Below are 13909 nucleotides of genomic sequence, written 5' to 3'. Positions count from 1 at the left end.
GGTTTTCACAATAAATTTCTGAAAGGTTTTCGGTAGGTTCTTGCGATCCAAGGATCTGAAGAATTCCAAGAAGAAACTCCAGAAGAGCTCTTAGAAGAAACTTCTGATGAATTAAAAAACACTTTTAAAGGATTTACAGATGTGTAATCTCGATGCAAGTGGTAAAGTATTCCTAGAATACAAAATAGAGCTTCTGGGAGATTCCGATTAGGAACACCTGAATAAACAACTGAAAAAAATCGAATAACATATCCTGGAGGATTCTCACAAGAAGAAACAATCCTGGAAGGTTCCCAAAAAGCATTTCTGAGAGTTTTCCACAAGAAACTTCTTGAGGTCTTTTGGAAGGAGCTTTCGGAGGAATTCCAGCAAGAATTGCTGAAATATTTCGTAAAGGAACTTCTGGTAGATTTTAATAGGAAATTACTGGAAGTATTACAGATGGAATTTGGAAGAAAGTAGAATGAAGTTGTAAAGAATTACTTGAAGCAACTCCTAAAGGATTCTCGCAAAGAACTTCTGGAGGATACCTGAAAAAGTTCCGCTTTTAGGCTGGCTCTTGGAATAAATCTTGACTTGACACTATACAAGTATTTGTGAACGAATTTTAAAGGATATGATGAGCTTTGATTTCGAGCTATGATCATTTATGTAAAACTTTTCGTTCGAATGTTATAATTTTTCAAAGATTAAAAAGGCCAAACATCACAAAATCGACTTGAATTGAAGCACACCACAATATTTATCGAACGAGCTGAAAATTTGACCAGACGTTCATTTTATCATAAGATTTGAGAATTTTATTTGAACAGTGGGTGTATTTATTTATGAGCAGGTCTACTCCTGAAGAATTCCTATAACAAACCCAAAAAAAACTTCTAGAAGAATACGAAAAATAACTTCTGGATGATTTTCTCAAGGATTTTTGGAAAAAGCTTCTAGAGGATTTCCAGAAAGAACTCCTGGAATATTTTCGAAAGGAACTCTAGGAGAGCTTTCTATGTTAAAGAATTCGGCTTACCAGTCCTTGATTCTCTAGAACAACGGGTAACAATCCGCAGGGACGAAAGTCACAGTTGTTACCATCCTCAGGGGAAATCATTTCATTTCATTTATTAATCCAAAACTGTAGAATAAGGGCTGACCCTTTAAAATGACTACATAAGTTGAGCCCACTAGAATCAGTGCAATCGTTCTTTGCTTCCACTGATTTTCCCCTAAAGATGGTAACAGCCGTTCGCACATTCCTCCAGGAGAGCTTCCAGCAGAAAGTTCTGGAGATTCCAGATGGAAGTCCTAGGGAATTAAAAAAAAAACTTCAGGAGGATTTTCAGGAGAAATTCCAAAAATGATTCTGGAGCCAAAGCTCTTGGAGATATTCAAGAATGAAATCTTTGATGAGTTCCAGAGGGAATTTCCGAAGGAATTCCAAGAAAAACTCCAGCTGGATTGTCAAAAGAAACTCCTGCAGGATTCCCAGAAGAAACTTTTGGGGGAATTTTTCGATGAATTACTAGAAGAGTTTCCTAGAATAATGCAAGTAGGAACTCTTTAGTAGAGAATCCCAGAAATAACTCCTGATGCAATCCCACATTTTTTTCGAGGAATCCCAGGAAGAGCTCCTGGGAACCTCAGAAAAAGCTCCTGAGGTAAACTCAGAATGAATATAAGACAAAAATATTGTAGAGGAATTTCTGCAGGATTTTCTGAAGAAAACTACGGAGAAACTCATGCAGGGTTTCCCGAAAAATCATCCGGGTGAGTCACAGATCGAGTCGAGAGGATCACTTAAAGACAAGTTCAAATTTTCTGGAACCCAAATCTAGAGCACTGTCAAACGGATCTGGCTAAAAATGTAACTCAATGTTTACTGTGTGGAAGCATGCATCAAGTAACATTTTCAGCCAGATACGCTTGACGGTTCTCTAGATTTGTCCATAAGTTAATCCAATAATTAGGGACAATGGAAATTCGCGGCAAAATTTCTTAAATTTTGCGGGCTTTTTTGTGAATTTCGCAGCCACATATTTTTAAACGTTTTGTTGAAGAAAACTTCAATTGGAAACTTGCTAATGAAACTTTTGTTGTGCGGATACGGAATCATGATTAACGTTGCACTGTAAAAAGTTATCTGACATTAATGTTTTAAAATTTGAACTTGATGGAAATTTGTAGGGTACTTTCGTAATTCTATAAAATTTCGCGGCGGTAGCTCATTTTCGCAAATTTCTATTGTCCCTACCGATAATGAATACATGAGTGAATTCCAATTGCTGTTGAAATTCCCGAAAGAATCCAAGGTCAAACTCCAGGAGGAATTTAAGAAGAAATAAAGCCTGTCCACGTTAAATTTTGGACACCAAATCGTTGCTATTACAAACAATTTAGTGGCAGTTCTTAACCTAGAAAACAAACTTTAGTTCATTCAAATCTGTTTGTGTTCGGAAAAGTTATGACTATTTTTAAAAATGAGATTAAAATGGATTTTGTAGAAAAGAGAAAATATAAGAATAGTGAATTTCACTATCATCAAAACTAAACTGGATTGCTTTACCAACTATTCCTGAAGTGGTTTTATGTTGACGTGCTAGTCCTTACGAATTACTTAAGAAATAGAAGATGTTTGTTTTTGCAACCAAAAGCAGGTCCAAAAATTACCACTTTTAAGAAGCTGCGCCTTCCCTGAAACGAATAATGTTAGAGTTTTGATGCACAGCTTTGCAATTTTCAAAAATTTATTGAATCACGTAAATGTATTCTATAGTAATTGAAAAAGTACAAAATTCATGAATTTTAAATTGTTTATAAATAAACTAAACACAACTATCATGGAAATTCCTTCGATTGGAATCAGAGTATATGTTACTAAAAACATTCGAAAACGAAACACATGCCCAAAAAAGCATAGCTGTGATAAAAATCTAAGAATATGGAAAATGGAACCCTAAAGTTTTAGATTTTGGACAGATTACTTAAAATATCTCCACTAATGCCAGAAACTAACCGTATATTTAATGCTTATATTTCTATTTTTCGACGACCTTAGCATCATGATTGAGTGGTATTTTATTTGAACTTTGTAACATAAACGTAACGAAATTTAACGTGGACATGCTTTATCCCAGAAAAAACTCATGGATCAAAATTTCAAAATAAAAAAAAACATCTTCTTGAATTCCAAAAGATTACTAAACGGACTCGTACGAGGTTATTCAGAGAAATCCCAGAAACATTCTTGTAGATATTTCAGAACAAAAAACTCCTGAAGAAATGCGTGATGCGTCAATTCCCTGAATTACGAAATAACTCATCTATAGGCATTCCTGATGAAGCTTCTAATGGGAATCTCAATTAAACTCCTGGTGTATTTCCGGAGTACCTCTTATAGTTGATTTTTGGAGTACATCTTGGAGAGACTTCAAACCAAACTTCTGCAAAAACTTCGGAAAATGTCAATGTCAACAGATTTTTTAAAAAGAAATTCCAAGAAATTATCTGGACGAATTTTACCAGAAAATCCTTGAGAAATTAAAAAAAAAAATGAAAATCCTACGACACTCCATAGAGGAATTCCAGGAACATGCTTGAAGGGGTCTTTAAAGAAATCTCAGAAAGATCTCATCCAGAAATACCAAAACAACTTCTGGGGGCCTTGTTAGAAATAACATTGAAAAATCCTGTAAGATTACAAAAGCCATCTTAGAAGAAATTCTTACTGGAATCAAAGAAGGAATTCTCGGATGAAACTCTGAAGGAACTTATAGAGAAACTTTCGGTGGAGCTTCTGAGGGTACTCCCACAAAAACCTTTGCAGGAATTTAGAAATATGTGGATGAATTCCAGAAAGAACCTTAACCTTTCAAAACGCGCGCCCATTTGATCATAAAACTGCACCGCGCTCTTGCTGTATACGATGAGCGAGGTTTTTTGGTAGTATTGTACTTTTTACAACGGCGTGCGTCCTAAAGGGTTTAGAAGAATCTCAGTAAGAACTCTTTGAGGAATGTCAGTAGAGGATCTTGAAATATAACCAAACAGAATAGTACGAGTTACCTAGAGGAATCCATGAAGATATCGATTGAGGAATCTTGAAATAACTTCTGGAGGAATTAGAGCTTGCCTAGAAGAATCTCATTAGAATACGTAAAGGAATCCCAATAGAAATATCCACTGAGGAACCCCACTAAAATACGTCTTTACGAATTCTAATACAATCCTACGAGATGTAATCCCAGCAATATTCTTGCAGAAGTTCAAGAAGAGGCCTAGATTACCTTGAATTCGTTTGAAGTTTCAAATCCAGTAGTTTCTCCGTCATTTTTCTTTCACCGTGACACAGTGGTCACACGGTCACTTCATAAGTGGATGGTCATGGGTTCGATCCCAGCAGCAATACTTGCAATTTTTCGTCAGCTGCCCTTCCCCCCGGACATGAGTGGCACTGCCCTGACGCTTTTCTGAGTTAATAGGTCTTACGGATCCGGATAATTGGATATTGGCGAACTGTAACTGAGGGGCCCAGATGCAAAGGGGTGTGCCCATTTTGTCGATTTTGAGCTGAGCATATAAAAAAACTTCAGATTTCAAGCTTTTAGGATTTTTTGGTGCAAAACTTCAAACCTCATTTCCTCAAGAAAATTCAAACATGATCAAAAAGTTTCTGACAGTAGTTTCGTGACGTTATTGTAGGTTGTCCGAACTGAGCCATAATTATTAGTATGGGACCCGCTTGTATGGAAAAAATAAATCCTCGCTCCAGTCGACTTTTTAGATCCCATTTAGGTCCCATATGAACTGTACAAAATTTCAGCGCAATCGGTGAAACTATAATTTAGCGCAAGCGGTTCAAAGTTTGCATAGGATTTACTATGGGAAAAGTTACACTTTCAAACAAAAAATCCCAGAGGTCGCCCTTTGTCTCCTTAATTCACATCGATCAACGCTTCTTGTAGAAAAATCATTTATGAAACTTTCCTTCGAAGACCGTACAACGATTGGATGCTTGTGGAAAAAGTTATTGATTTATTACCGATTAGTGATCCAACGAACGGCTTTTTGTTTTGTTTTATCAGCAGCACTGCTGCTGCCGTTGTTGCATGGGGTGGCGGGAGGCATCACCACCCCCGGAAACAGCAGCAGCCAAGGCAGCAGCTACAGTGCTGCTAATAAATCAAAACAAAAAGCCGCTCGCTCGATCACTAATCGGTAATAAATCAATAACTTTTTCCACAAGTATCCAATCGTTTTGCGGTCTTCGAAAGAAAGTTTCATAAATGATTTTTCTACAAGAAATGTTGATCGATGTGAATTAAGGAGACAAAGGGCTACCTCTGGGATTTTTTATCTGAAAGTGTAACTTTTCCCATAGTAAATCCTATGAAAACTTTGAAACGCTTGCGCTAAATTATAGTTTCACCGATCGCGCTGAAATTCTGCACAGTTCATATGGGACCTAAATGGAATCTAAAAAGTCAACTGGTGCGAGAATTTGATATTTGTCCCATACTAATAATTATCCGTAGTTCCAAAATATTTCCATGCACTTAGACTCGTTGCGATGCATGTTAACGCAGTAATTCGTAGATTGAATATTCAAAGCTTTCATATTGTAATCTTAATTTTTTTTTTAAATCTATTACATATTTCAATCACTTATGGAAATCTATTTGAACAAGTCTAACCATCTGATAGGAGGCAAGGATAGAAAAGTTATCACTGTCAAAGGGGTTTTGACATTGATGCGCCTCTGGTTAGACCCATACTTAATCCTATTTTGAATTGAGCTCGGAAGCTCTCATAAAGTGGTTTTATATGATTTTAGAATTGCTATTTTTTTAAATATTACACGACCCCTTCCCATAGAGAAAACCTGTGCACACCTATGACTTCTGCTACCCCTAACTAGCGTAACCAGATGATAATTGGAGCATCACAATAGAAGCATAGATACCCATCTACATCATACTACATATAGGTACGATGGAACAACCTCCAATCGAGACGGGCCCCCGTTGCTTGCTGGCGTTCTTTCATGCGTGTTGTGTTTGTTTACTGCGGTGTTGTTATTTAGTTTGTTACTGATTTTCTCCCTCACCTCTCTCCATTCCCTCTCTCTCTATTGCACCACACTTTTACACACAGGTGTTTTTCTGGTTTTGGTTGGTTTTATGGAGTTTACTGCGTTTTTATCTGTTGTGTTTTGTTATAAAAGTGGTGTCACGTAATGTCATATATGGTCTTATTGAATTGCGTAGTATATGGATGGGTTTGAATACAATAAGAGATTTTTGTAGACAAATCATCACAGTAGGGTATGTGTGCCATCAGTAATCTCACGCTCATCCATCATATTCATCCTATTTCAAAACAAGCGATTACGGCACCGATTGATTCTGTTCTTTTTGTTTACATGGGTGCTCCCTTCTAACAAAAAATACAAAAATTAGAAACGAAACAAACAGCGCTACAATACTTTGTTTTTCGTAGGATGAAAATGGGAGTCACATGCTTAATAAGGGAACCAATACCTTAAATTGCCTTTATGCAATTCTGTATTATAATTTCTATTTTATATAACTCATTTTGGTGTCATAATGGTCATTCTTTCCGATCTGATTAATTATGCAACAGAAATGAATTGCATAATAAAAATTGTTGCATAATGTTCATAATGCAACTCATTTGAGATGCATTATGAACATTATGCAACTCAAGTTGCATTATGAGGAAATCATTACATAAAATTTTGTATGCATCTCGTTGCAAAACTCTATTTTTTAGCACTCTCCGTATTTATCTAACTTGGCAAGCCTTGTTGGATAAATGTACGACACGTGCTGAAAAAATGAACTTTTTGCAACTCATTACATTAATAATTATTATTTTGTTCTGAAAAAGAACCCAGAAGATGGGAATGCAACTCATATCACATCAACTTATATATAGGTTAAGCATTCAATTTTTCCAACGTTATCATGGGTGTCGTATCAAAATACGCCTTACCTTTCTTTTCTTCATTGCGTGAGCGCTTCGTATACACCCACCCCCTTGGTTCTATTCATCATACATGCGTACGTATGTACGTACGTACACACGATTGCTCAATTAGCAGTAGTTGATGGAATCATTCATTTATTCATTCATTCACGGTACCGACCCACCTTACGGTGGCGGTTGTTACTTACAATTGACGGTAAATTTAGTAGAGAGCTTTCCAAGAAACGGCAGAAGGATTATGTGCGTGTACATCATTTCGTTGAAACACAGTGAAATTATGTTTTCATATACATACGTTTTAATCTGCCTTTCGCCTTAAGATTGTCAAAAATACAGCAAGTACCAATAGTGCCATTCTATTGCTGTTATCCATAAGTGACGTAATATTTCAGGGGGAAGGGAGAGTCTCTGATTTTGCTCTGAACCATGTGATTGTCAAGTAGCCCAGGATGGTCAAATGCTGCTAAATATATTTTCTTGAATTTTTATTTTTTGTCGATTTTTTTGTCGAACAAGCAAGAGGAAACAATTTTTGGGGTTTTTGTGGTTGAAAGTCAGCTTTCTACAGAACAACAATACAAAAAATCGCAGGGTGAGGTTTTTGGAAAATAGATATTATGACATCTAACATAGATCCACGATGAATATTAGTCTCAGTGTGTTTTATTCTAAAAATCCTTCAAAAATCTTAAAATATCTTCGAATACATCATTTCAATCCAAAAAAAATCGTTTACAATTTACAGTGTATCGAATAATTGTCCATACAGCGAATTTTTCTCCATAATTTTGTTTTATTCAAATGCAGACAACTTTTTTATACGTTAATCAAATCCGCTTAAACTTTTACCGTGAGTTACCTATATATTGAATGTGATATGTTGAAGTTTTGAGTGAAATCAGATAGAAGTTTATAAAATTATAGAACTTTTAGTAAAACTCTGACAATTTTTGAAAAAAAAATAAAAATAAAAACATATCTCAATATGTACTTGATCAAACTTTTTCCTTTTTTTGTGAAATGGCTTATACTTAAGGCTTTGTTTTGGGTTTTTATATTTATCACAAAAAATATGAAAAATCGGTAGGTGTTTAAAGTATTATTTGGAAATTCATCAAGATTAGCAAAAGGTACATGAATGTTGTTAGTATCCAATCTACGAAGTATACCGTAACTACGCTAACGCTAACGCTAATGTAGTGTCTTTAGTTATGTCTTGATGCAAAAGTAAATGATTCTCGAAATCCAATGCATGAACAAAATCTCATTCTAATAGAAAAATTAGCGAGTCAAAAATGGCATTTATTTCGTTTTTTGGTCTGGAAAGGTTCTATATTGACGAAAAAGGATAAGTTTCTTTTCTTCCGGAAGGAATTCCTCAACAAGTGAGTACCTTCTGAGATTCTTCCAGATATTCATTCGGAATCCTTTAACAGTTTCTTCTGAAACACCTTTAGGTTATCTTTAGCAATTTTCCTATGCAATTGGAATCCCAAGATTCTTCAGAACTAGACGTAAAAACTTGAAGTATTTTTAGGCAAAGTACTTTTAATTGGCAAATTGAGAGATAAATTTGTGAAAAAATTACAACTTGTTTTGGTGGGATTCGAACCCACGACTCCGTATCGCTAGTCCCGCGTTTTAATCAACTAAGCCACAGAACAAGTTTCAATTCTGCGGAATAGAAAATACTTCAAGTTTTTACGTCTATTTCAGACATACTGGCCGACTGGTATAGCCGGAAAAGGGCAATAACATCGGTGTCTTCAGAACTACTTTTAGGTTTCCTCAAGGGGTTCCTCCAAGAATTCTTCTGGGACACCTTGTACCATTCCACTTGGCTATCTCTTGGAATTTGATTAGAAGTTTTCGATAAAATTGTTTCTGACCTCTTCCCTGGGATTTCGCCAACCTAGAATTCCCTTTTCAAATTCTTTCTGGAGTTTCTACGAGGATTGCTTCAGCAGTTTCATCAGGAATCGGAATTCATTAATATATTCGGAATGTATTCGGAGTTTAAACCCTTTGATCCTTTTGAAATACCTCCTGGGTTTCACCAAGACGTTCGCTCTGAAATTTCTCCGAGAGTTCTTCCAAGGTTTTCTTCAGAATTTCCTACAGAAATTCTTTCGAGACTATTTTCCAAAGAAGTAAATTCCTTCTGATATTCTTCCTGCAGTTCGTGCTGGGGTTCCCCTCAGAAAATCTTCCTGGGATTTCATCAGGCATTCCTTCCGGGATTCTTCAAAGATTTCCTTCTGGCATTCTTCCAGGGGTGGTTCGGGTAAAATAAATAAAATGGTGAATAAAATCACCAAAGTTAGATGTTTAGGAGCTGAATGAAGGATTGTATCTCTAGTGACCAGCTTTTTTTTTTCAAAAAAGGCTGCTTTAAAATAGTTGAAAATCGTTCTACAGCATCAAATTGTTACCTGGGAAGTTTCTTATGGGAGCAGGCTTTCCAAATGTACAGCCTTCTTGCAACAGCCCGCGCAAGGCTGAATCGACACTCTCTTATGTGTGCAGACCATCTCTCGTTACCGTGTGCAACACCATCAGTGAGAAATGTATCGCCAACAGCACGCACACGCATGAGCGAAAGATGTATTGAAACAGCCGCTGCTTCGGCTGCTTGCCTGACAGTTGCATACTCGAGTCGTATCGAGCCGAGTGGGAAACGTCGTGGGTATTGTTGGTCGCATGGCGATGACAATCTTCGGCTAACACAGCCGGCTGTCGCATAAAGGGTGTCATAAGCTGTCACGGGAGTACATGGCTTAACGCTAAAAGTTATTCACAAAACATGCGCTCAATAAATATTTTTTTACAAACATGATATGCCTTTCACAAGATGCCCCAGGGGCGGAAAGAAGTTTATGCCAGCGTTTTTCAAAATTGTAATCTGGCTAAAATATACCACTGATGTGAGATTAAACTCTCTTTTATATTGAAAACATGGCAGTGCATTTCACATGCCAATAAATAATAATGCTATGCAAAATACTCTACTAGAACAAGACTTACAAGTACATATTCTCTATTTGAAAAAAATACATAATACATTAAATGCGTCGAAAATTTTGAGCGTGGGATATACCACGATACTCGACAAGTTCAACAGAAGGAAAATGCTCGGCCCGAGCGCAGCGATTTTCGTCACTTCGTGTACAGCCAACGAGAGACGGTTTGGGCGAGAGCCTAGGTTGTCATCGGCGAACGAACGCATAGCGAAAGCAGACGATGTGAGCAGTTCCCGACAGTGATGTTGTACGTCGCATGAGTTTTATTCTGTGGGCTGTCATGAACCGTGCATTCACAGGGCTGTCATGGGAATAAGAGTGTGACAGCCATCAAAATGCTATCATGATGCAGTACTTTTGGGAAGCCTGTATGGGAGCCCTCTTGGTATTCCTTATGGAAATCTCCCAGGAGTTTTTATTTTTTCTGGTAGTCCCCCGCGTTGTTCCCTCTGAAAATCCTTCAAAAGTTCCTTCTGAGAATCATGCAGGAGTTCCTTGTGGAAACCTGCATGACTTATTGTTAGGATTCCGTCGAGAGTTTCTTCTTGGATACTTCTAGGAAACTTTCAGAATTTTTTTTAGGACTCCTTTCAGGAGTCCCTGAATAAATTCCAAGATAAAATTCCTAGATCCCAGACATTACTACTGTGTAATGGCAGAAACCCTAGTAGGAATTCCTGAAATAATCCTAAATGGCATTTCAGGAATAACCGACCGATGGAATTACTGAAAAAAAACAGATAAACTTTTTGTAGGAATCTATGAAAGGAATTCTAAGAATAAGGATTCCTGGTGTAATAAAAAAAACGATTTCCTTATAGAACCCTCAGAAGGAACACCAGTAAATCGTCCTGAGCTCCTAAGTGTATTCCTCGAAGTACAGTGAGCGGCGGAAAAAATGGTGCATCATATAGTGCAGGGGTTTTCAGACCTTTTGCCTTGCGGTGCACTTTTCTGAGATGGTTTGCTTCACGCACGTTAAGACCACTCAGCACTAAAATGTGCATAATTTCTAGATCACTTAAAAGATGTGTAACAGTTACATGTTCACAAAATCAGCTCGTACGTGCTCTTCTAGATAAAAATTTTTCGATATTTTTATTTACCAAGGTCACTAGTGAACCTAGTTAGATTGCCGTACAAAAATTATTGCGAATTTCACGATTTTGCGGACGCAAGAGTAGATTCCGTCCAGGTTTCCTTACCAACTCACAAGTAGCTTGGAAGTAAATTTCTTTGAAAATATTTTGCTATTTCAGTAATTTTTAATGCCTTGGAAGATCTTTGATAAATTTCTTTTCAGGTACTACATGAAACTAGGGCCCATATAGCCGAGGCGGTAAACGCACGGGTATTCAGCATGACCATGCTGAGGGTGACGGGTTCGATTCCCGGTCGGTCCAGGATCTTTTCGTAAAGGAAATTTCCTTGACTTCCTTGGTCACAGAGTATCTTCGTGCCTGCCACACGATATACGCATGCAAAATGGTTATTGGCAGAGGAAGCTCTCAGTTAATAACTGTGGAAGTGCTCATAGAACACTATGCTGAGAAGCAGGCTTTGTCCCAATGAGGACGTTACGGCAAGAAGAGAGAGAGAGAGATGAAACTACAGGAATACTACACGGATGACTTCGAAGATTTCCAGTAAAATTCTTGAATATTCATTGCCAAATCCTTAGTGTTAAGGATATCCACGATGAATTCCTGAGAAGGGTGTTCCAATATTACAGACGAATTGTTTGTCTGATTTCTTCCCTTATTTTTTGAAGTGTCGCGGTGGACTTAGCTACACGGTGCACCAAGTGCACCGCGGGAACGATCTGAAAACCCCTGAATAGTGATTACACTCCTCTCTTTCAAGCATATCTGCTTGTTGTTGTTGTTTTTTAATTTTTAGAAACTCTTAAATATATTGTGTTTTGTTGTGATATTTTCCAAAATTTCCTAATTTATGTTTGCATATCCTTTAAAATTTTGAAAATTTCACGTAGAACAGCAGAGTCCGTAAAAGTAACATTTTTTACGTAACTGATCTATCAATTTCATCATAAATTCTTCATTTTCCCATAAAAAAAGAAAGAAAAATATCACTAAGTTTTCTCAGAACTTTCTAGCAAATTCTTACCAAAGGTTTACTTTTACTTTTTAAGTTTTTAATGAATCTGAAGATTCAAAACATCTATAGATTTTAGATGTCGAAAAATTATATTAAGATTGAAATAAAAAAAGGGTATTAGAGGGTTAGCACTCCTATGACTTTTCATAAATGTAAATGAGTTAGCACAAGCGTGAACCGCTTGGTGAACCGTTTCATACCAGCGTTATCATAATTTTCCCATCATGTGTGGCGTTATCCTAAACCTAACATCTGCACCTCGTGTTCCGACTAGCGAAACATTCATACCATCAATTTCCTCTAGTCGCCGCTAGGCGGCCTCACTGAATGGTGATTGGCGTTTACTTGTGTGTGCTACCGCACGTTAGCTTTTTCACTTCTACCATAACACCCGTCACTCAACCATCACCTCGAAGCGCGAAAACCGGACTGAGAAATACTTTGCGCCGGCCGACAACCACGTGTACTTCCGTTCCGATTCATATCTAATGCATCCGTCTTTCCCTTCTTTCTCTTCCCATCTTCTCCCTTCCAGACGAGGAACAATATACCATCTACAACTCAGTGAACGGAACCAATTCATCCGTCCTGCCAAGTCTAGCCAACACGTCGGCATCATCGTTAGCGTCAGCGTCAACAGTAGTACCAAATACTAGTAGCATAACCAACAATGTGCCTTTATCACAATCGGCTCAGCAGATTAGCAGCATCAGCAGTAGTAGTAGTAATAGCAACAACAACAACAACAACATTAGCAGCAGTAATAGTAGTGGTCCGTTGAGCTTATCGGCCATCCTGTCCGGGTCGCTCGGTGGTGGCCAACAGCAGCAGCAACAGCCCAGTGGCCCCGGCGGAAGCGGTGGTGGCGGCAACGCGGTGATCGGTGCCAATATGATTAGCGGCGGAACGGCCGGGCAAGCCCTGGCCAGCATACTGACCGGGAACTCCGGAACCAGTATAGGTGGTTCCGGGGGGATGGGAGGCCTGTCGCATTCGCAATCGGCCCACCAGATAGGCGGAATGTCGCAGCACCAGGCCCTTCAGCAGCAGCTGCAGCAGCACTTTGCCAACGTGGCCAACAGCGGGAGCGGTAGTTTAGGTGAGTGGCTTTTTTTTTTCTTTTGTTTTCGTTCAATGGGGCCCTTGCGGGTGGGTGGGCGAAAGAATTTTTCCTACCATCAACACGTGGGACGGAGACCCAAGTCAATAGAGCGATCCAGGCTTTTATATGGGAAAACCTGGAATATCTAACATTATCAGTTTGAATAATCCGATCAGCGAATGATAATCCGAAAATTTTAGCTCACGATTGGAAAGACGAAAAAAACATCATTTAGTTCTTTATCTGCTTTACAATGTTTTACATTAAAAAAAAAAAAAAAAACAATCTGAGTGGAGTTCGCCCGTAACTAAATCCTCTCCAGTCGGGCTAAATTTTGACATTCACATGTCATAATGTTAAGGTAATTCGTTTGAAAAACGAGAGAAATGCACTCATTTTAGGGAGTAAGGCTTGAAACTCCAATTTCGATATATTTTGGGCCACTCTAGTGGGCAATGATGACCAGTACTGCCCCCACTCGCAAAACAGTCCCATATGAATAGGAAAACCAGCAAAGATGGGACTGTTTTGCGAGTGGCGGCAGAGTAGTGGGGAAATAATTTTTCGTGCCGTGGGAGTTATGGAACTGACTGTGTTGTCAAGTCAAAAGCATTGCTAGTGGTTATGCTGGAACAATTCTCACAGAAATTTCTGGTGAAATCCCAAGATGAAT

At 38.0% G+C, this 13909-nt stretch overlaps 1 protein-coding gene across 5 annotated transcripts in view; it reads left to right on the top strand.

Annotated features, from left to right (window-relative positions):
- LOC109412528 (AF4/FMR2 family member lilli) overlaps nt 1-13909 on the top strand; it is a 635361-nt gene that overhangs the window by 236975 nt on the left and 384477 nt on the right. For all 5 annotated transcript variants that reach the window (XM_062852329.1, XM_062852328.1, XM_062852324.1 and 2 more), the window contains one exon: nt 12670-13233. In XM_062852329.1, coding sequence (XP_062708313.1) covers nt 12670-13233 — 564 coding nt within the window. The remainder of the gene's footprint in view (nt 1-12669; nt 13234-13909) is intronic.

Source organism: Aedes albopictus, chromosome 2 (assembly GCF_035046485.1).
Source record: "Aedes albopictus strain Foshan chromosome 2, AalbF5, whole genome shotgun sequence".
In the NCBI taxonomy this organism is placed as follows: Eukaryota; Metazoa; Arthropoda; class Insecta; order Diptera; family Culicidae; genus Aedes; species Aedes albopictus.
This window is presented reverse-complemented; position numbering and strand designations above follow the sequence as displayed.